At 36.7% G+C, this 23,593-nt stretch overlaps 1 protein-coding gene across 1 annotated transcript in view; it reads right to left on the bottom strand.

Moving 5' to 3' along the window:
• Window positions 1–401: 401 nt before the first annotated feature.
• LOC131803095 (uncharacterized protein DDB_G0271670-like) overlaps window positions 402–23,593 on the bottom strand; it is a 72,007-nt gene continuing 48,815 nt past the window's right edge. Inside the window, exons 3-5 of the mRNA XM_059124107.1 lie at window positions 12,148–12,253; window positions 8,492–8,809; window positions 402–5,214 (exon numbers count right to left, since the gene is read on the bottom strand). Of these exons, the coding sequence (XP_058980090.1) occupies window positions 4,084–5,214; window positions 8,492–8,809; window positions 12,148–12,153 (1,455 nt within the window). The 5' untranslated portion in view covers window positions 12,154–12,253 and the 3' untranslated portion in view covers window positions 402–4,083. The remainder of the gene's footprint in view (window positions 5,215–8,491; window positions 8,810–12,147; window positions 12,254–23,593) is intronic.

Raw genomic sequence — 23,593 nt, 5'->3', positions numbered from 1 at the left:
TTGTATGTCTTCTTTATTGCACTCGACGACAATGCTCGCCCCTTTTGCAGTAGATCCTATGTCAAGTAGGAAGGAAACAACACGAGGGTAATAACGAAAGTTGTGTTGTGATCTGATGTCAGACAAATTGTCGATTATAAATTCTTGATAAAGAAAGAGAGCAGATCAATTAATTTTTGAATGATATGAAATCGATGGGAATGTAGCAACCAAAGTCAATGAGACCAAAAATTTTTAAAAAGTTTAAAATATTGTTAAGTTTGCGTTACGTTACGTTTTATTAAAACATGTTTGAAATAAATAAGACTTTACTTCTTTAAGAGAAAAACAACAAAAAACGACATCAGATATTCTATCTCAGTGAATGATATTCCCTGGAAGTATGGGAACAATAAACTAGTTTAAAATTTTAAAACTAGATTATAATACTATGTTTACATTAGAGTTTTTGTCAAAAATAAAACAGTAAAAAAAACAGTAAGTTCGGCTGGGCCGACATCCGTTGAAAATTCTGTTAAAATGTTAGAAATACCGAATATAACCGTTATATTGGATTCTATACGAAGACGTGGACCTGCATAGACAACTTTTGTCATAAGCCATTACAATATTCAAATACGTAAAAAAATCAAGTGAATGATATAACTAAAATCATCAAAATACCGAATATAGGTAGATACCGTTATATTGGGGCTATATACGACAATTTTATGTCACAGGCTGTAGTAGCTATTAGGAACTTCAAATACGAAATTTCAAACAATTTCGGTGAACATTGTACCAAAAATCGCCAAAATACCGAAATAGGTGCAGTTATGTGGAGGCAATACGAAGACGTGGGCCTGCTCACGCAATTTTTTTTGCCATAGGCTGTAGTACCCTTTACGAATTCTAAATACGAAATTTGATACAACTCTGGTGAATAATGTTCATAAAATCGTCAAAATATCGATATCGGAAGCTACCGTTGTATGTGAGCTATACGATATCATGAACCTACGAGTATATAGACATGCCTCTTCCAAGGTTGAAAGAGCTTCTAGTATGGATATTTAAACAATTTCATTATTTCAATATCGTGGATCTATATACAGAATACTCTTGCGGGAGGTAAAGTACTCAGAAGAAACTCCATTTGTGAATTTTCAAACAATTTCATTGAAAACATTTGGCTACAATCATCATAATACCGAATATCGGGGTTACCGATACATGGGGGGTATACGATATAGTTGACCGATATAGCCCATCTTCGAACTTGATCTGCCTGAAGACAAAAGACTGATCTGTGCAAAATTTTAGCTTCACACTTTTATCCGCTTTGACTCTAGCGTGATTATAACAGACGGTCAGACGGACAGGGTTAAATCGTTTTACACTGATCAAGAATATACTTTGTTAGGTCGAAAATTATTATTTCGATGAGTTACAAAAGAAATGACGAACTTAATATACCCTCCATACAATGGCACAATTACAGAAGGTAGAACAAAGCTACCTCCTAAATACATTTTTTTCTTTTGGTGCATTTTTTCTATTTGACATAATAAGACTCCAGTACAGTGTTGCATTTTTCTAGTTTCCTGGAAGTTGAGCAACCTTTCTTATTAAGCCATGCTCCATACTATGTATGGTGGAGGGTATTAAACTAATTTCGAAAAATATTAAATATTATTAAAAGGTTACCTTCTTTATTCTATCATGCTACTAATTTTACTCAGACAAATTGTGTCTTATGATAGACAGTAAAATTGGTTATTTTTATGCATTGAATGCAAATTACATTACTTTTTTCGAATTATGGGACAGTTCCTTGATGTCTAGGTCCAGAATAATATAGTTTAAATGAATAATTCACGGAAAAGAGCAGCTGAACTAAGTCCATGAAGATCTTTCATATTAGTTCACTAAAGATAACAGGACAGTACACGGTCTGCTGACACTTAAGCTTTACCGAAATAGTAAACATATAACAACCTGACTACCTCTGAGCTTTGATAAATGATGAATATCTGTCTTTCGCTCCATTATTCTTTTGTCCATCATTTCTTTTATGTTTCAGCAATATTCAATTGATTTCCATTTGTCGAAAATTATTGTTTTCTCAAAAGGATTAAAAAGGTAAAAATTGTGGGAAAAGTGTGTAAGGGATTGATTGATGACAACTCTGATTCAAGACAATTTGTCTTGTGTAAACCTCAGTTGAGTCTTTTGTTGTTGATCAGATACAAAGTCTAAACAACGCCTTTGTTGAAACTCTCGCGACTTCGGAGTGCGATTTTGTAAATAATTAACTATTGAGTTAGTTGCTTATACTTTCGGTATTTTACGAAATTTTCCTGAGAAATTAAAATTTTTTCCTGAAATCAAAGTCGTCGCTAAGACCAGACCTGCCGATAGGTAAAAATGTGGTAAAAATTTTGTGTGCGTCAAAGTTAGAGATTTCTGTCCTTAATGGCATAAACACTAGAGAATCTCACTATTGGTTCAATAAATCAGGATTAAGCAAAACAATCCTGATAATGAAGGCTAATATCCCAGCCAATTTCATTTCCCATTAGATCTTAACCTACCTCCTTTTATGTTTTCCTTTATGAGTTTTCTTAAGTTGCTTATTATTATCACTTCTTATGATGTGATAGCTATCGCTGTTGTTGTCTTGGCAACTAACATTACAAGCAATGCAATTATTTAAGTGTCATTGAAGCGATTGCCCGGGCACTTGAAGAGGATAAAAAGCGCTCTAGGAAAAAAAGTGTTTATTAATTAAGTTATCGTCTTTGAAAAATATAAACGGAGCAACAGACAGACAATAGACAACGAATTATTGTGGTGACAATAACCCGTAGCTAAGCCAACCAAGCAGCCACCCAGGAATTTGATTTTCTTTGCTGCCTTCCCAGAATCGTCCCGGGTGGTTTGGTTTGGTTTCATGGCTGCCAAGTTTTTCTGCGAAAACGGAGAGGATTGGCTGACAGCCATAAAAATTGCCTTAGCTTGTCTTGCATTGCTAGGGAATGGTTGGTCTTCTGAGGGGGTTTCCTTTTCTCGTTGCAAATGGCTGGCTAAGGAATTGGGTTATTTCTAACTGAGTTGCATTTATCAAGCGTTAGCAGATTCTTATAAATAATTCACAAAGAGCAGGGATTTCCTTAAAAATTGAGCATTTCTCATAAAAAATTGTTGTTTTTGTTTTTTTTAGTTATTCTTTTTGGGTTAATTTTTTGTTTTCTCTAAAAAGGAAACCTTGTTGTTTCTTCCTTATGGCTTAGGCTTTTAACTTAGCTTAGCTTAATTTACGTTGTTATTTTATTTTGTTTTTAATTAATACTACTTGACTAGATGCTAAAAAGAGAAGCAAACACATGATAGAGAGAAAGAGAGAAAGTAAAGTAAAGAGAAGAGCATATTGTTTGGCTTACTTGAAGAGGGAAATAAAGTGAGAGGATCAATTGAAAGTCAGAGCAGAAGAAGAAGAAGGAGACAGAGAAGTCAAGTTATTTGTTATAGGGCTGTAGTTGCAGAATTTTTGTTCCATTTCTAGGGATTGTTGTAGTTGCATTTTAGTTTGTAAAGATATGTTTAAATTGTCAGTTTCTTTTGGTTGATTATATGCATATGTTGTTTTAGTTGTTATTATTGTTGTTGTATAAGATTTATTTATTTTTTTTATATGTTTTGTATGTATAAATATGATGTTAACACATTCCAATTATTATTGATTTTGCATTTAGAATTAGATTTAATTAATTTTTTTTAAATTTATTCAATTTGTATTTGAATTTGTTTTTGTAATTTAAATTGTATCACATTTGAATATGTTTTAATGTTGTATTTTCTTATTTTTTGGTTTTCAATTTGTGCACTTTTTCTTTTATGTCTTCTTCTTTTTTCCTTTTTCGTTTTGTTTCAATCTCTTTCTTTGATACCCAACACTCTCCTGAACCCCGACAATGGTTTCAATGCACTGCTATTGTTTATTCCCGTTAGTGAAGTCGTTGCTGACGCCGACGCAGACGAGGAGGTCAGCGAATAGGCATTTTGATATGTGACGGGAAAATCTGTCGGGGCCAGGAGTAAACCTCACGTCCGTACAAACTTATACACTATGAGAAAGACCATAAAAGAGATTGCCACTAATATCACGGCGGTTACCACTTTGGCGCAGGTATTTAAACCGGATTCATTGGGATTCAGGGGACGCGAACTCATCCGTGTGGCCGAGCGTCGACGTTTGGAAGCCAAACCGCGTGCCAGCGCTGGAAACGCCAGTGATTGCGTAAAGGTCAGTTTGTGTATCGATTCACTCAACGAGTAGGGACCGACGGAACCGCGCGCCGCGGCACGCAGCAAGGCATACTCCAGATCGAGGGCATCGAAGAGCGAGTAACGCGTCACGGTCGATGATCGCCGACGCTCGTGGCGTGAATCACGTTCTCGATCTGATTGCGGCTGTAGCCACGGATCGGAGACTCGCTGCTGGGCCCCCGCACCGGCGGCAGCAGCCAGTGCTGCTGCAGCAGCAGAGGAGGATACTCCCCCGCCTAGGCTTACCGCAGCCACGGAGGTTAGCGACGAGGTCGTCGATGACGAGGCAGAACAGAGGCGCAAATTTGTTGCCAGACCATTGTCGTGAAACTCAGTCGCATCCTCAATGGATGTTTGATCGGGTGAAGTTTGGGCCCTCTCCAAGGCGGCGGCATGTTTCATGCGCAACGCAAACAGCCGGGCGTGATCGGGATGCAGTAGGGCACTGGATTTGCGGCGATAGTTTGGCGCGCCCACGCTAATGCTGGCCCTCGCACCCATGCGATTGCCGCGCAACGAGGGGTTGGGCGATCCTTGCGTGGGCGTGGTGGCAGGTGAAACATTGCAGGAACTTATCGTATCGGCCGAAGGATTGGCCATACCAATCAGAGTCACCCCCGGTGGCGGAGGCAATGCATTGGGTGAGGGTGATGCCTGAACAGAATCGATGCCTGAGTCGCCGGCATGCAAAGTATCACAGTAGAGTGAGTTGCGACGTTCGCCTGTGTTCAGAGTCAAATGATTGCCGGTGCTGTTGCTGCTGTTGCCCGATGTGCTGGTTAACAGAGTGGTGTTGCCACTGGTGGTGCTGCTGCTATTGCCGCCCCCACTGCTGCTGCTCGTACTGGTCTCGGCAATGGCAGGGAATATAAACGACTGGCCATCAGCTTCGCCTCGTGGCGAGTCCTAAAAATATAACAGGAAACGACAAAGATTTAATGGCAAAACAACAACAGCGGCAGCAACAATACAATGGTAATTTGCAATTTGCAGTAGAGAGTAAAAAAACTAGACTTGAGGAGGAGGAGGAGGGGGCGAAAAAATTAAGTGCTTAACGATCTGAATGGCAAAGTAGTCACTAGAAAACTGGTTCAAAAGAAATAGTCATTGCCATGGTGTAAGTGTTGTGAAATCGAGGGGTAACGGGGGGGGAGAGTTATACTTTGTGATGACTTGGAAAGGTGTGATTAAGAAAAAAACATGTTTAAAAAAAGTAATAAATATATACAAAAATGTGAGTGAGAGGAAAAAAAATACACTGAATAAGAGTAGTTGGGGGCAAAAAGGATACGAGCAGAAAGGGTCTTTTTTAGTTTAAATTTATACAAATTGGGGGCTTTCAATTTGCCAATTGCCACAAATTGAAAGTTACACGTTGCAGGAACTATTTGGGGGAGTAAATATTTGTTAAAAGTAGCTAAATTGTTTATTAAAAGTATTAAGAAAAAAACATGCAAGCTTTAAGAAGTAGAAAAAAGTTTAGTTTCGAGTAAAAAAAAGGAGAATTGATGTTCATTGAGTTGAACGCATACCCTTTGACCTTCAGGACCGCTGTTACGACGCAACTGTAAAAAACCTTCCTGTCTTAGCAGCGGCTTTAAAACCCAATGTACACGCACGCACGCACGCATACACCCACACGCGGCGACGAGATTTTGGTTTCGTTTTGTTTTTTATTGTTTCATTTTATGTGTGAATATTTGTTTTTGTTATGTTTTTTTTTTTTTTTTGACAAGGAATCCATTTAAAGCGTCCTCACAGTGACAGAGACACGACGAACAAGTAGTAAGAGAGAAATGTAGAGGGAAAGAGACGAGATAAGATATATATGTGGTAATGTGAGACGAGGCGAATGATAATCAACTCAACAAATGAAAGAAACAAAAAAAAAATATAACAAATCTACAACATATGTGACCAGGGATGGGAAACTTGATATGATTTTCAGCTGTTAACCCTCTTTTGTTATTGTAAAACGTTGAGATACAATACATTGGGCGCCAAATATGACTGGAAACACTTATTTTCTAATGTAAACATAAAATGAAAGGGGTTTGACATGTCAATTAGGCTAATTGTAAATCCAAAAAAATCAGGTACAGGTTATTAACGTTAGGCGCCAAATTTAATAATTTAAATTTAGTACTGTATAATTTCCCTCAAATGCACTACATAAAATAAATTTGTGGGGATAGATAAGCCCTACCTCTAGATCAGCTTTATAGGGAATACTCAAGTTGGGCGCCAAGGAGGACCAGCAATTTTTATATTTCTCATATTTGTTCTAATTTTTGGGTTTTACAATGGACTTTGTGTTCTGCTATGTGATAGGATGTATACCCTACCTCTAGATCAGCTTTATAGGGAATACCCTAGTTGGGCGCCAAGGAGAACCAGCAATTTTTATATTTTTGATATTTGCTCTAATTTTTGGGTGTTATACTGGACTTCTTTTTCTGCTATGTGATTGAATGTATATCCAGCTTTTTTCGCAATAAAAATTCGAAGGACACCAACATTGGGCGCCAAGTAGGCTATAATAGATTTCAATTTTTCATGCAGTGGTTGTATTACATAAAAACACTATCCCTGTCGATTTATAAGACGTTTTTAACTTTCCCCACGTTGGGCGCCATATGATATTTACTTTTGCATACAAATATTTTAAAACCTGCCATGGGAATTTTTCGATGCAGATTTCGCATCTTCTGTGAAGACATAATTAATTTATTCATATTAAAATTATGAGGACTACACAAGTTGGGCGCCAAAATGGTAGGGCACCTTTTAATGAAGAAATAGGAAAAAATTACAAAGAAATACTGTAAAAATGTTAAATTTTTTCTTGTTGCTATGCTGTGATAAAAATTCGGATGACTTCAACTTTGGGCGCCAACTAGGGTGTTCTAGATTGTGAGTTCGCATACGATAGTTGTTTTGTAAAAAAGCTATCCTTGGTAGTAAATTCTTAGGAAATTTCTAACTTGCCCCAAGTTGGGTGCCATATGAGGCATGCCTCTGCAAGAATCCTGTCCTGCTTTGTGAATATTTGAATACAGATTTCACATCTGTATGAAATAATATTCCTAGTGCCAGAATTTTAAGAAATTTCTATCTTGATCAAAGTTGGGCGCCATATTTAACATATCTGGACATACAAATTGTTTAAAGTCTGTGATGGGAATTTTGAATACTGATTTTACTTCTGTTTGTTGCTGTTTGTAGAGATATTATATTTTATATCGAAATTATAATAACTCTCGACGTTGGGCGCCAGAATGGTAGTTCTGCTGTTTAGACTACCCTTAAGGGTAAATAATTTGCGGCGGTGTAAATTCCACTTTTTCCTTCTAAAACATTTTTTTTAATAAAAAATCGAAGGACTCTTACGTTGGCGCCAACGTGGCTTTTATTATTTCACAATTGATAATTCCATTGTATGAATAAATATCACTGGTGCTAGAATTGTAGGAAATTTCTTACTTGACCCACGTTGGGCGCCATATAAAATATACTTTTGCATACAAACCATGTAAAACCTGGGATTGGGAATTCGGGCACTTCTTTCACATCTGTTGTAGAGATATAAAATTTATTGTCAAAATTATATGGGCTCCTCACGTTGGGCGCCACAATGGAAGTGCCGATTTCAGGCATGTAAAACCTGGGATTGGGAATTTGGGCACTTCTTTCACATCTGTTGTTGTTTATTATCAAACTTATATGGGCTCCCCACGTTGGGCGCCACAATGAAAGTTCCGATTTTCAGGCATCCTTTAAAGAAGACCTAAAGATTTTCCGACAAATAATGTAAATTAAAATTTTCCATCCCTGGATGAATGCACACAAACGACTGATGGGTTAACTATATTAAATATCAGTATGTATGAGTGTTAAGAATGTTTGAAATACAAATACAAAAAATAATATAATTAAAAAAACAAAAGAAATTATTTTTCGTATATTTTCAGATAATAAAAACAAAGAAAAGAAAACTCAAAAGCGTAACATTTTCAACGCTGTCATTGGCTGCTTTTGTTTTGTTTGTGGTGTTATCTTTTATCAAGACCATACAAATCTAAGCTTTACATGAACCTTCAGCCAAAAGGTCAGGTCTTGGGAAGTCACATTGTCTGTGTGTATGTGTATGTTTCTGTTGTTGTTTTTTGCATTTTATACCTACCTGACTTGGCCAAACTTGTAGTAATGGCAATGAACATGTGGGCTTATTGTTAAGCGAAGAGGAGCCACCATTGCCCAAGGATGTTTTATTTTTACTGCCAGCGCCGCCGACCCCGCCACCTTCGCTATCCGCCCCGCCATCGTACGTGGGAGCACTTTGAGCCAAACTGGTGTAGTGCAAGTGATTAAAACGCTGGACATCATTTGAGGAGCTCTTGGCTCGTGTTGGACTCTCGTATCCGGTTGAATCTTCGGATGAAGTGGTTTTTGGCGAACGCCAAAATCGTTTCAGACGCAGTTCGCGTCTTTTTTCTTGTTTCTGTTTGGTTTGCGGGAGAAGAATGGGAATACAAAAGAAATAGAGAGACAACGAAAAAGAAATGACAAATGATAAGATGTGACCAGGAAGAAAACAAATTATTTGAATATCTTTTGTTAAAGCTTAAAAGGTAAGTAATTTGACATTTATCTTGGAAAACAAAAGGGCAACAAGTTCCGTAAATGAGACAAGGCTTAAGAGAGATTTCCCTTTTGGCTTTCTTTTGGAAAATAGTTGTCAGCAAGTTCTTTTTTGTTTAAATTACAAATTGTTTCCTTTTCTATGTAAGTTTAGTTTCTTTTTTGACTTTGTTACTCTTGAGATTACAACTTATAATTTCTTCTGGTATTTTTTTGGTGTTCTGACCTCCCAACATGTCATGGAGGATGCAGAAATTGTGTGGCAACAGGAGATTCCGATTACATTGTACTCTTCTTATTTTTTACCATTTGAGGAGAAAAGACAAGGGAAATGCTTTGCAAAGAAAGTTAAAAACTTTAGTTCAGACAATTGTTAACTTTTCCTGTCGAGTATGACAAGGAAAGGAATATTTGTTTACTTTGCAAATTTGATTTGTTAACAGATCAGATAGAGAGAAATTAGGAAAAAAATAAAATGTCTCAAAGAAAATGGCAGGGGTCTGTAAATCGACTGTCTAGTAGGTATCAATGGAGATAGTAACAATAGAGATAATGTTAATACTCTACATTCTCTCCTAAAGTTGACTAAATGTTGTTCTTACTCTATTTATTTATTTTTTTGGTGAGAAAGAGAAAAATCTTTTTTACTCTCCTGACGAGAACTTAAATCAGGACCGGGCACAGAGTCGTACATTTATGTTCTCCCAATTTTGTTACTCTCTCTTTACATCGTTTTTAAGTGGCCCTGATTGTGAGTATGGAGAAAATTACGCATGCCTGCTCTTGTCTGGCCTGAATTAATGCCAACTTTGCTAAGATCATTTATTTGACGTACTGGGTGATATAAAAAAACTGCTACGAAGTCAAACGCCATAATTTTTACCTTTGGCACGAATTATGGCCTTTAAACGGCCAATGAAACCGTCACACACTGTCCGAATGTTGCTCTGCTGTATTTTGGCCCATTCCCGGCGAAGCGCTTGCTTACGGTGATCGACACTTCGGCATATTTTTAGTGCCAACCTTGCTTTTCAAAATTCTCCAGACACAATCGTCCAACAGATTGGTATCCGAAGATTTTGGTGACCATTGTGCACTGGAAATGAAGCGAGGAAGCTCATTTTGTAACCATTCTTGGATGGCGCGTGCTGAGTGCGATGTCCTGTTAGAATGTCCAAAGTCTGCGGCCATAATGTTTGCATGCCCAAGGCTTTAATACACCCTCCAGAATATTTTTGCGATAATATTCGGCATTTATTCTGATGCCACGGTCGATTAATACGAGCGGAGAGCGACCATCGGCTGTTATGACTTCCCACACCATCGCCATGGCCGGCGCTTGAGTTCTGGTGGCCAAACAAAGGTGCACAGTTTCAGCTGACCTCTTTGGCAAGTAAACACGATCATTTTGTTTGTTTACAAACTGCTGGACAACGAATGTTTTCTCATCGAAGATCGGAGAAAACCAAATTCGGCAGTTCAACACTTTCGGACAAGCGAAGCAACTCTTTAGCTCTTTTGAGTCTATTTTCTTTCCATTGCGGTGTAAGTTCTTGCACTTTTTGGAATTTCAATGGCTTTACCCCGAGCTCATTTTTCAATATTTGCCGATATGTTCAGTTCACTAGCAGTATATTCCCATTGCCCCACCCACTTACAATTTACAATAATTGAAATATAGATGGCGCTCCCTATAACATAGAGCAAATTTAAATAGATTTTTGAGATTATTAAGGCCATAACCTAAATCTGGCGGATGCTTCATTATGCGAGCCACATCAAGCCCTAAAAACTCAAAGATACCGCATTCTTACTTCACAGCTAACACATTTCAAAAGCGATTACTACAATTACTAAACATTCCAATAACACTCAAGTATTGCCAATAACAAATCATTATATCCTGATGCATTTCCTTTGCCGCAACAGCAAAACAAAAAAATCCCATTATCCTTTTTTCTCGTTTTTTTACAGGGCAGACTATACATTGCTCGATATTTAGATCCTTTTTTGCACAAAACAACTTCAGTCAATTTAATTCGAGTTTTTTTGCTCCTTCATTCAATGCATCTTCCCCTCTTGCCTGCCCCCCTCCTGCCGCTTCATGTGCTTCCCATAGAACATAACATTGATGGTTTTTGTGTTTGTGTGCCACAAATCGAGAACAATTGCTGCTTTTGCTCCACTAATGATGGTGGAGAATTTTTGCAAAACTGCAAGGACAAGAGTTATTTGTTGGGCGGGTGGGGGCCAGGAACAAGGAGGTAACATGTGAAAGGACAAAAAAAATATTGTTTAAAACTGGTTGGTTTTTTTTTTTTTTTTTTGTTCGAATGCAACAGCTGGCAACATTGAGCTAAATTGGACTTGCCAACAACAACATATTGGTTGGCCGGACCGGTCGAGTCCAGTCGGTTTGTCGATTGCATGCCATGCTCTCCTTTGTCCATTTGCCGAGTTGGGCGCCATCAATAATAGATTTCTGTTGGAATGTTGAAATCGACGACAAGCTGCAGACTTGCCACAAAAACGAACAAAAAAAAAGGAGAAAAATAAAAATCGGACACCCACCACTTTTGTGTGTTTTCTGTTCTTGTTGTTCGAAATAAACAATGGTGGCGGTTATGTTGAGGTATAACAGTTTTGACGGGTGCTTAAAAATGAAATACCAGACCAAATACAGCTTTGCCAGTGGTAGAGCAGATAAACCTGCCTGGATTTTCATATTGAATTGGATAGCTGGTCATCGATGAGCAGTTTTGAAATTTCATTTTCATTGAATGCAAAGGACATTGGGATTTTTAAATTTAATAAATTTTAAACAAAATATATATATTTTGATTGTAATTTCATCATTAAGCCTTGATTGTTGAGTCCTCTGATTATACGCCAAACAAATTACGAATCTTTGCAAAGCACATAATTAAGAGGTCGCTAAAGCAATCCCTACCCTATGTTATCCTTAAACGTTAAATATATTTAGCATTTAATTGCACGGAATTACTTCATTTTAACATTCCATTACCTCCATTTCGGGATAACAAATTTAAAACCTGGATCTCTGACAACCGCCACTGGCATTCAAACGGAATACCATATGTAAATGGAACATGTTTGTTTGTTTTCCGAAACCACTGCTCTCTCTCTCTCTCTCTCTCTCTCTCACTCACCCATCACGTTCTCATCCGGCTGTCTTACCTGCATATTTAAAAATCAAATCCTTTTTATTGTGGTTTTTCATCCCCAGTCTCTTTATTCCCGGTTGGCTATCAATTGGAAATGAGGAGCGCATACAAATATTTGACTGTAATTATAGAAGAGAAATTAATGGATTTTTATGTGTGTGTGTGTGTGTGTGTGTGGAGGATAAAATGTACAAAAACATCACGACGACGACAGCAACAACACAAATGATAAAGAAATACGAAACATAATTTGCATGTATCAGTGGGTGGGTGTATGAGTGGGTGTGTGTGTGACTTTTAATTACACATCAACGGGTCTCAAATGTAATGTTTGTTTTACATTTTTTTCTGTAAAATTGCATTGGAATTACGTGGGAGAAGGAACTTAAAGGATAAGTGGCAATGTATTAAATCGAACACATAGATAAAAAAACAAAAATAAATAAAAATAACAATGAATACATAAATGAAAACAATACATAAATGTTTATATATTTTGTTGTTTATTTATTTTGTTGGTTTACACCTTTTTTGTAGAAAACCGATCAATTTGGGTTCTTACTAAGTGATAAACATTAAAACTCTTGAAATCATTTGACATCCATTAGAGTTTGACAACCCCGTTCATTGAGTGGAACTATATTTGAAAAGGGAACTAGTTACCTCATATATTTCCTTAGTTAGATTCAGTTCACTTCTTAACATGTCCAAATAAAGTCTGTCTGGTTACGCTAACCAGTAAAATTTACTCAGAAAATACTTTTTAAGATAATTAAGGGGTGAATACATGAGGGGATTTTTTTCTAACATTAATCATTGATTGAATTTTTTGTAAAATAATAATAGTTTAGATTGGCATTGTTTAATTACGAAAACGGCAGTGTGTGACTTATGCCAGAATAAAACCCTCATAGGTATTCCTCTCATGGGATAATTCAAATGAAGATGGATATGAGAGGAATATGGATATGAGTGGAACTATATCAGAAAGGGGAACTAGTTATCTTACATAGTTTCTTAGTTAGATGTAGTTCACTTCTTTACATGTCCAAATAAAGTCTGTTTAGTTACACTAACCAGTAACATTTACTCGAAACTACATTTTGAGAATGGTAGAAGAATACAGGTAGATGCATCAACGATGCATTATACGACACCAATCGCAGGTTGTTATGATATGCATTTTTTTTAACAATTTTTACAAATTTGAATAATTTTTCATTTAAAAATATTATTACATAATTGGTTTGACACTTCATTGTCCCAGCAGCTGTGTCGATGCAAGTACCTGTATTCTTCTACCATGCTATGTGATAAAAACTAAAACTCTTCTTAGAAACCATATCACACCTATTAAGGTGAAGATACATAGAAGGCTTTTTTGATAGAAGATTTTTTGATCAGCTGGTTTCTTCGTAGAGGAACAAAGGAGTTTTAGGTTGACTTAGTTCGATTTTGGTCCCAGGCTCCTTTGTTCATTTACGAAGAAGCCAGCCGATGACTTAAGCCAGCCAAAAAGCGCTTTATGTATTCTCAATCTTAGAGTGTGACAACGTCGTTCATTGAGTGGAACTGTATTCGAAATGGAACTAGATACTTTATATAGTTCCTTAGTTAGATTTAGTTCACTTCTTTACATGTTTAAATAAAATCTGTCTGGTTACGCTAACCAGTAACATTTACTTGAAACTACATTTTGTAATAGTTAAAAGGATTTTTTTCTACCTTCGATTACCTTAAAGTCGTTTTACGAAAAAATCAGTGTGTGACTTATGGCAGAATAAAATCCTCATAGGAATATGTATGCTGAATATGGCAGTATACAGGATGAGATGAAAAACTGCAACCAACTTCAGACTGCTGTCATTTCTAAGCCACTCGTCCGACAGCTATTAAAATTATTCCAGTGACAGCTCATTATATTGTTTACAAGTGTACACAATTTTCCAGAAAAAGAGTTATTTGTGATGGAATTCAAGCGTGATAGTGTGATTTCTTTATATTTGGCTGGAAAACCACAAGTGGCTATCGTTAGAGCACTCCAGCATTTAAATGTGAATACATCTTTTGTGTCTCGTACCATCGCTCGTGACTGTGATACTGGTAGCGTAGTCCGACGTCAAGGGATTGGACGGAAGGAAACAGCAACATCAGCAGAAATGGTTCGAAAAGAAGAGAAGCGACTTGATCGAAACCCGCGTCGCAGTGGCCGAAAAATGGCTCGTGAGCTGAACATATCGCAATATACCATTCGGCAGATATTGAGAAATGAGTTCGGGGTAAAGTCATTGAAATTCCAAAAAGTGCAAGAACTTACACCGCATCAGAAAGAATATAGACTCAAAAGAGCTAAAGAATTGCTTCGCTTGGCCGAAAGTGGTGAAATGCCGAATATGGTTTTCTCCGATCTTCGATGAGAAAACATTCGTTGTCCAGCAGTTTGTAAAGCAAACAATATGAGCGTGTTTACTTGCCAAAGAGGTCAGCTGAAACTGTGCACCTTCGTTTGGCCACCAGAACTCAAGCGCCGGGCATGGTAATGGTGTGGGCGGCCATAACAGCCAATGGTCGCTCTCCGCTTGTTTTAATCGACCGTGGCATCAGAATAAATGCCGAATATTATGGCGAAAATATTCTGCAGGGTGTATAAAGCCTTGGACACGCAAACATTTTGGCCACATACCTTGGACATTCCAACAGGACTCAGCACCATCCACTCAGCACGCGCCACCCAATAATGGTTACAAAATGAGGTTTCTCGCTTCATTTCTAGAGCAAAACCTCCGAATACCAATCCGTTGGACTATTGTGTCTGGAGTATTTTGGAAAGCAAGGTTGGCACTAAAAAATACCAAAGTGTCGGTCACCTCAAGCAAGCGGTTCGCTGGGAATGGGCCAAAATAACGCAAAGCAACATTCGGGCAGTGTGTGACGGTTTCATTGGCCGTTTGAAGACCATAATTCGTGCCAAAGGTGACCAATTCGAACAAATCTAAACTTATTCTACAATTTGATGATATTTCCGACATTTTCTGCTTTCATTCAATAAAATTGAAAAAAAAAAATAAATAAAAATTATGGCATTTGATTTTGTTGCTGTTTTTATCTCACCCTGTATAATCTAATCAGAATCTACAAATGGCCACTTGGTTAAGAACAAGCTCGACACCTAAAGAGCTTGTTCTTAACCAAAGTCGTTATAACAAAAAGCGGAAAAAGCAAGTAAATTAATATATGAATATACTTGAAAAATTGTAATCTGTCCTTCACTCAATTGCGAAAAATTGGCAAATTTATGTTAAAAATGCATTCAGTGCCATTTTTATTCCTTTGAATGCCAAAAAGCAGGGGTATTTAAACAAAACATCATCATAAATCACAATATTGTGTCAATTTATATTTATTTTCTGTTCCATTCTTTGCATAACCATTCATTTAAGGGTAAAACAACATTTTTCAAAAAAATAGGGGGAAACACAGATGAATCGCTTTCCTTTTGCTATTGGGACTAATTGGAGTGAAAATACCAAAGGTCTGTAAAATATCAAACTACCATCGGTCATACCTGTCCAAGTGTACACAAAATGCCCAAAAAAAAAGAAAAACAATAATTAATTGGGAGCTTAATTTTATGGAAACAAACAAAAATGGAGTGAAGGAAAATATAAATGAATAATATTTTCAAATTAACGAACATGAAAGAGGTAGGAAGGGGAACCACTTGGTGAAAAAAGGTGTTCAATGAATAGATTTTAAGAATAGGTAACAAAACCGAAAAATAGGTTGGAAAAGAAGATAAAAAATATTGCCTTGACATTTATTAGTTTGTCTAGTTCCCAACTAATTACCGTCTAATTAGTTGCAAAGAGAAACAAAACAACTAACTTTTTTCCTCTCTCTCTCTCTCCCGTTTGTGGGAAGTAACAACATGACACTTTTTAATGTTAATGTAACAAGTTTACAACATGCGTAACTAATTTTTAATTTTTTTTCACTTTTTTAAATAGTTTTCCACTTTTTAACATGTGTGCCTAATTGTTGTTCTTTTCTATACTTTCACAAACGCTTACTTTTCCAATTACAACTAATTATCAAAGTGGCTCCAACCCTCGAATTTTCCAGTGTGTAGACATACCTTAGAACGTTGACTAGTTGCCTTTTAATTGCTTTCCTTGTAATTAATTTCTGTCGATAAGAAGGCGTGCCCATTGGCCCGCGTTCAGCTATAATTTAGCCGACCCACATATAACAGCAATAATAATTGCCTGGTAAACATAACTTTAAAACGGACAATTGAATGAAATACCAAGGCCAGCTCTCGTTGCTGGACAAAAATGCCTCATCCAAAAAAAAAAAGAAAAAAAATCACCTACCAAATACCAACAACAATATTTAGCAAACAAAGGAATCAAGTAAAGTTTTGCGTGTCATTGTTTAATAAAAATCCTCTGCCATACTCACACACACACACTCTCAAACACATATATATTTATTACACATATCCTGTATACAGGATATATTATCGCATTTTCTTATCAATGGCAAAGAGCTATTAAAACCATTCTCAGCTCAACAAATGAATGGCATTCCAAGTCGAAGGCAGTTTTTTGTTCCTTCAACCTGCCCATTATCCTTAAAAGGACAAAATTATTGGGAGCTATGGGAGGAGGCAGTTGGTCTGTTTTTTTTTTCTTTTCTTTTAATTTGAAATCTGTCAAAAGAAATTCAACAACTTGCCAGGGTTGTTTGGCATCACAAAGAGAATGTCTACAAGTCTGCTTCATTATTAATTGCCGTTGACGGTAGTTTTTTTTTTGTTGTTTTCAAAGAAATTAATAGCAAAAAAAGGAAGGTAAAGAAATCGTTTTTAAGCTGTATTTATTAAATCTGTTTATTGTGGTGAAAAGCTTGATTTATAAAAAAAGCAAAGAAAGAAGATTATGACAAAAAAGAAAGGGAATAAGACCTTGTTGAATGAGATTTAACAAGTAAAAAGCAGCAAAGTTCGGCCGGGCCGAACGTTTTATATCATCCACCATTTTGAAGAATCTTGAAATAGTGGAGGGTATAAAAAGAATTTGGCAGAGTTTTGAAGTGGTTAAGGGGCCATCTATATTTTAGTAAATGATGTCTTAAACCATGTTCCAACCAGCATCTGCATAATACTATATAACGTTTCAAATTCGCCACTAAAAGGTACCAAACATGTTATAAGAAGCGCCATCTAGACTCAGCTGTTGGTTAGTAAATAACCAACAAATAATGCACACAAAATTTTGTTTAATTTTGTTTATAAAATTAACACTAGGATGTGGATGGGAATGAAACAGAACCACAAGACGAGCTCACTTTTGTCTACTATATATGGTTGTCTTCCAGCAATACAGGGTGAGATAAAAAACTGCAACAAAGTCAAATGCCATAATTTTTACATTTTTTTAAATTTTATCGAATCTTGCTATTGCAAAAAATGTCGGAAATATGTTATTTCTGAATATGTTTAGACTTGTTTGAATTGGTCACCTTTGGCACGAATTATGGCCCTCAAACTGCCAATAAAACTGTCACACGCTGCCCGAATCTTGCTCTGCGGTATTTTGGCCCATTCCCATCGAAGCCATTGCTTGAGGTGATCGACACTTTGATATTTTTTAGTGTCAACCTTGTTTGCCCAAATACTCCAGACACAATAATCCAACGGATTGTTATCCGGAGATTTTGGTGGCCATTGTGCGCTGGAAATGAAGCGAGAAACCTCATTTTGTAACCATTCTTGGGTGGCACGTGCTGAGTGCGATGGTGCTGAATCCTGTTGGAATCTCCAAGGTCTGCGGCCAAATTTTTTGCGTGCACAATGCTTTATACACTCTCCAGAATATTTTCGCGTTTAATATTCGCATTAATTCTGATGCCACGGTCGATTAATACGAGCGGAGATTGACAAAGGGCTGTTGTGGCGGCCCACACCATCACCATGGTCTGCGCTTGAGTTCTGGTTGTCAACCGAAGGTGCACATTTTCAGCTGACCTCTTTGGCAAGTAAACACGAGAAAACCAATTTCGGCAGTTCACCACATTCGGCCAAGAGAAGCGACTCTTTAGCTCTTTTGAGTCTATTTTCTTTCTGTTGCGGTGTAAGTTCTTGCACTTTTTGGAATTTCAATGGCTTTACCCCGAACTCATTTTTCAATATTTGCCGAATGGAATATTGCGATATGTTTAGCTCACGGGCCATTTTTCGGCCACTGCGACGCGGGTTTCGATCAAGTCGCTTCTTTACTTTTCCAACCATTTCTGCTGATGTTGCTGTTTTCTTCCGTCCACTTCCTTAACGCCGGGCTACGCTACCAGTATCACGGTAACGAGCGATGGTACGAGACACAAAAGATTTATTCACATTTATATGCTGGAGTGCTCTAACCATAGCCACTTGTGGGTTTCTAGCCAAATATCAAAAAATAACACTATCACGCTTGAATTCCGTCTCGAATAACTTGTTTCTGGAAAATTCTCATCAAAATATGTTTGTGAACAATATAATGAACTGTCACTGGAATAATTTTAACAGCTGTCGGACGAGTGGCTTAGAAATTACAGCAATCTAAAGTTGGTTGCAGTTTTTTCATCTCGCCCGGTACAGGGAGATACTGATATATGGGGCCTATACGAAGACTTGGACATTACATGTGGGCTATACGATATCGTGGACCTATATGGTGATTTCTCTTCCATGGGGTAAAGTGCACTTATATAAACAATACTCTTCTAGGGAGGAAAGCACTCAGATGGAAGTCCTTTTGTTAATTTTCAGGCAATTTCATTGACAAATTTGGCGACAATCATCAAAATTCCGAATATTTGGAGATACCGTTATATAGGGGTTATACGATATGGTGAATATTACTCTGATCAAGAATATCTATATACTTTGTTATGTCTAAAAATATTATTTCGATGAGTTGCAAGCGGAATGGTAGAAGAATACGGGTAGACGCATCAACATAGCTGCTGAGACAATGAAGTGTCAAACCAATTTTGGAGTTGACAATTTTGAATGAAAAATTTTTCAAATTTGTAAACATTGTTGAAAAACTCATTTTATAATAAACTACGATTGACGACGTATAAGAAAACAAAGAAAAATATACTTGTATTAAAAAAAAAAAAACATTAAAACAATTTAAATATCAGTGTTCCCAAGCGTTGATGCATCTACCAGTATTCTTCTACCATAATACCCTCCATACTATGTATGGTGGAGGGTATAAAAATAAATTCATCATCTACTCTAGAATCGATGACATTTGAAGTCTTCTGCTTCATTTCATTTCATATTTTCTTTCGATTTCCATCTGCCATAAAACGACTTAATCGATTTCGATTATTGGTCATCAGTTATAAAACATGAGAGAATTACGGTAATTACCGCTGAGAACATATTTAATTTACACCGTAATTGATAAAGAGAGTATATTGTTGTTGTTGCTAGAGGAGTGTTGTTCTTGTCGTCATTCTCCTTGCATTTTCATTGCCATTGCATTGACTCAGAATGGTTTTGCTTTTAAACCTTGAATATCCTGAGTGCATTTTTATTGTATTTTTGCTGTCATTTTGTTGTTGTTGGTATTGTTAGTATTGGTCCTTTGTTAAACAAAACAAAAACACTGTCATTTAAAAATAATTGCCAGTACAAAACTGACGACGATGGGGATGGTGATGGTGAGGTAATGATGTTGGTGTGGGCTTTGATGATTGCTGGCTGGCTGTTGACATCCATTGTCAAGGCGTGTCATTTACGACAGCTATTTAATATGATTACCCTTTAAGTAGAACTCTGTGAAGGGGGCATTATCGCATTGCCCCCTAACTCTCTCCTCGGGCTCGGAGCCCTTTCTTGTGGTGTTTGTTTCTTTTTTTGCCAATGAAGGTCATTAAATGACAATCCGAAACGCGATAATGTAACGTGAGGAGCATTCGTAGAAGGATTTTCGTGCTGGGTAACTGGCTTGTGTGCCAAATGGCTCAAATGTGCACTCTGAATAGTTTATGTAACTGTTGCATTTAAGCGGTTTATATACCGCAAATCCTCTTCCCCTCCGCTCCCCTTAATCTTCCATTAAAATCCCTTGCTGTGCTCAATTTCACCAATGATTTTCACTTTTGGCCACCAGCGCTAGAAAGAATGAAATTAACTGACAATGACAAAATTAAAAATAAAAATAAAAGAAAATTGCCAACTAAGGTGCACCACTAAAAGCTCACCGTAATTTGGCTGAAAGTCATTTAAATTGTTTAAATAAATGTTGACAATGTTGTTTTTAGTTGCTGGCGGTGTTGTTGTTGTTATTGTGGCTTATTCGTGTACAACGCAGAGGCACCACACTCTGCCGCCGTGCCCAGGAATTAAGACATGTCGTGACCTTGGATTGCCAAGAAATACAACATGAACGGCGAACCTACCGCCCACCATAAAAACAACAACAGAAATGGCAACTGTTTTTTTAGACAGGATGGTGGTGTGCGACACACCCTTTGCCAGCCAGGCAGGCAGGCAGGCGGGTCACACATTCAAATTGTAACAAATTAATGAGATTGTTAACAATACGTTTCGGCATACACCCTTGGCAGAGATGGAAGGATGAGGAGAAGGAGGAAGAAGAAGCTATTCTAAAGCCTATCAAGTAATACAAAGGAACCTTCACGTTGTTGTTCTCTGCTACTTTTGTAATTATTTCTTGTAATAATTTTCAGCAATATTGTCAATATTTTATTCGTCTTAGGCTCCTTTTGAATTGTCCTCTCCAATTCTGAAGCAGGCGAATAAAATGAAGATTTTCATTAGAATGCCACGAACGAAGGAACACACAAAAAGTTCAGGGTCATCAGGTGTTGCTCTCCTCCGGATGAGTGAAATAAATGTAAACACGGTGAATAACAAACAACAAAAAATATTTGTTGTATTCCAACTCTTTCGCCATGGAGATATGGCTTAGGTGGTATTCTAGCTGTCAGATTTTGTTGAGCAACAAACTTTGTACAAATCTCTAGAAAACAAAGTTTGACAGCAACTAATTAGAAACAGTTAAAAGCAGACGAGGTCTAACATTTGACAGATGAGTTAGAAAGAGGGGGAGGGGTGTGCGGTCAGCCAGACATGTTGAGTCATTTATTTCAATTAAGAAGAAGGCATAAAATACCAGAGAAGAAGGAGCTTCAGATCAGTTGCTTAGAATGTCAAAGGATTGGTTTTTTATCAGAACTCTAATATGCTCCCTCAAAATTGCACCAATATGCTCTGCAACGAGCAAATTTGAGCTCTGTTTTTTTAGATAGAACCATGGTAGAAGAATACAGGTAGATTTTTATATGTTTTCTTATACCAAGTCATTCGGAGGTTATTATTTTCAACAATTTTTACATATTTAAATAATTTTTCATTCAACAATTTCAATTCCAAAATTGGTTCGACAGTTCATTGTCCCAGCAGCTGTGTCAATGCGTCTACCTATATTATTCTACCATGAATAGAACCTACCTTGCGTCATATGGCATTAAATACCCCTTTTTGAACAGATGGCGTTTATAATCATATTTTCAAGAATAGATGGCGCTCATAGTAATGTTCAGTGAAGTAGATAATATTTAGCATCAAGGAACAAACTCGCCATAACTCTCTTTTCAAATGTTAATATTAGGCGCAATTTTTTTTTTTCTATTGTATATTTATATATAACTGACATAAGGCTTTGTAATTTGCAAAACATTTGTGCGTAAGGACATCTCTGCGATAATATGTGGCTTTTAGGGTTAAATCTTCAAGTATAAATGGCGCTTACAGCAATTTATTATAAATTTAATCATTTTAATGATCAGACCGATTATTAATGTTTATTGTGGCATATTTTTTAAATGTATAGCACTGAGGCACATCTACAGAATATAAGTCAGTTAGAGTCATATCTTTAAGTATAGGTTGTGCTTGCAGTCATTTGTTTTTAATTACTAAAATCATTACTAATCCCTTGCATTCTTATGTATGGATGACACATAAAATCGATTTTAAAAATAGATGGAGCTTTGAGACGCGTCCTCCAAAATAGTTGTTAATTTCTTCAACTCTCGTTCCAAAATTTCAATATATCAGCAATGAAGTGGGCGTTGAAGACTTATAAGTTACAAAAGTGTATGATGTTTATATTCATATCTTCCCTTGTATGTATTCTCCATGACTTTCATTTGAAAAGTTTAAGAATCCTGTCTGTGATGTTTTTGTCAGTAACCAGACACTTTATTTAACTCTGGCGTTTCTTTATTCGGATAGAGATGGCACTATCACTAACTATATGCGAGGGGGATAACTTCTAAGGCGTAGGGTTTTAAAAGCGTAAATAATGTTTAATGGAGGTGTTATATTTTCAAAAATAGATGGTGTTAGAGTCATATTTTCGAAAATAAAAGTGTAATCAATCTTTGATCAGAGACATAAAACTATAAAGACTGGACAAAATGCATATGAGCTTTAATTTTTCTCTCATTCAATAGATGGCAGGCAACATAACAGATCAAAGTAAAGACATATAATATAATTAGATGGGACATTACATTGTTACTTTTATTCAATAGATGGCGTTGGTAGTGGAAAAATATGTTATGTCACGATATCGTGACATCATTATGTTATAATTTAACAGAGCTGACGCTTTTTAAGGGTTGTTGTTGATTTTATCGATTCAATGTACAAGGAAATGCTCTGGAATAGATTTTTGAGAGCATGTTTTTCGGCGATATTGGACTAACATATTTTTCTAAAATTTCCAATGCATTTCTGTTATGTTGCCTGCCATCTATTGTCTGAGAGAAAAATTAAAGCTCATATGCATTTTGTCCAGTCTTTATAGTTTTATATCTTTGCTTTGATTGAGGTGCCATATTTTCAAAAATAGATGGCGTTAGAATAATGCCTTCAAAAATAAATAGCTCGGATTTTTTCCACACTGTATGGTGCCTCGTCCAACAGGGGTTATGAGACATCTCACTGAGATTTTGTGGAGTAGAGTACAGGTGACGTTTGGAGTTCACGTTTCCAGAATGGATTCCATTTGAGTAATCTTTTGTGAAAATATGACCCACATGACTCTTTGTTGGGAAGATGATGATTAAGGCAAGTTTTTCAATAACAGAGGACACTGAAGTTTATCTTTAGAAGAATATATTTCGCTTGTAATAATGTCTTGAAATATAGATGTCGCTTAGGTCAGATTTTCTGAAATATACAACATATTTGATCATGTTTTGGGACTATAGATGGCGCTAAAGAATTTCTATATTAATAATATTTTAGAGCCACCTTTGTTTTGAATAAATAATTCTATTTACGTATATAATAAGAATTTGGATGTAGCTTATACCTTTTTCGTATATTTTACTTCCAAGTCGTCTGTTATATAACATAATGACGC

The sequence above is a fragment of the Musca domestica genome, unplaced genomic scaffold (assembly GCF_030504385.1).
Source record: "Musca domestica strain aabys unplaced genomic scaffold, Musca_domestica.polishedcontigs.V.1.1 27, whole genome shotgun sequence".
Taxonomy (NCBI): Eukaryota; Metazoa; Arthropoda; class Insecta; order Diptera; family Muscidae; genus Musca; species Musca domestica.
The sequence above is the reverse complement of the archived record's forward strand: the minus strand, read 5'-3'. Positions and strand labels throughout refer to the sequence as shown.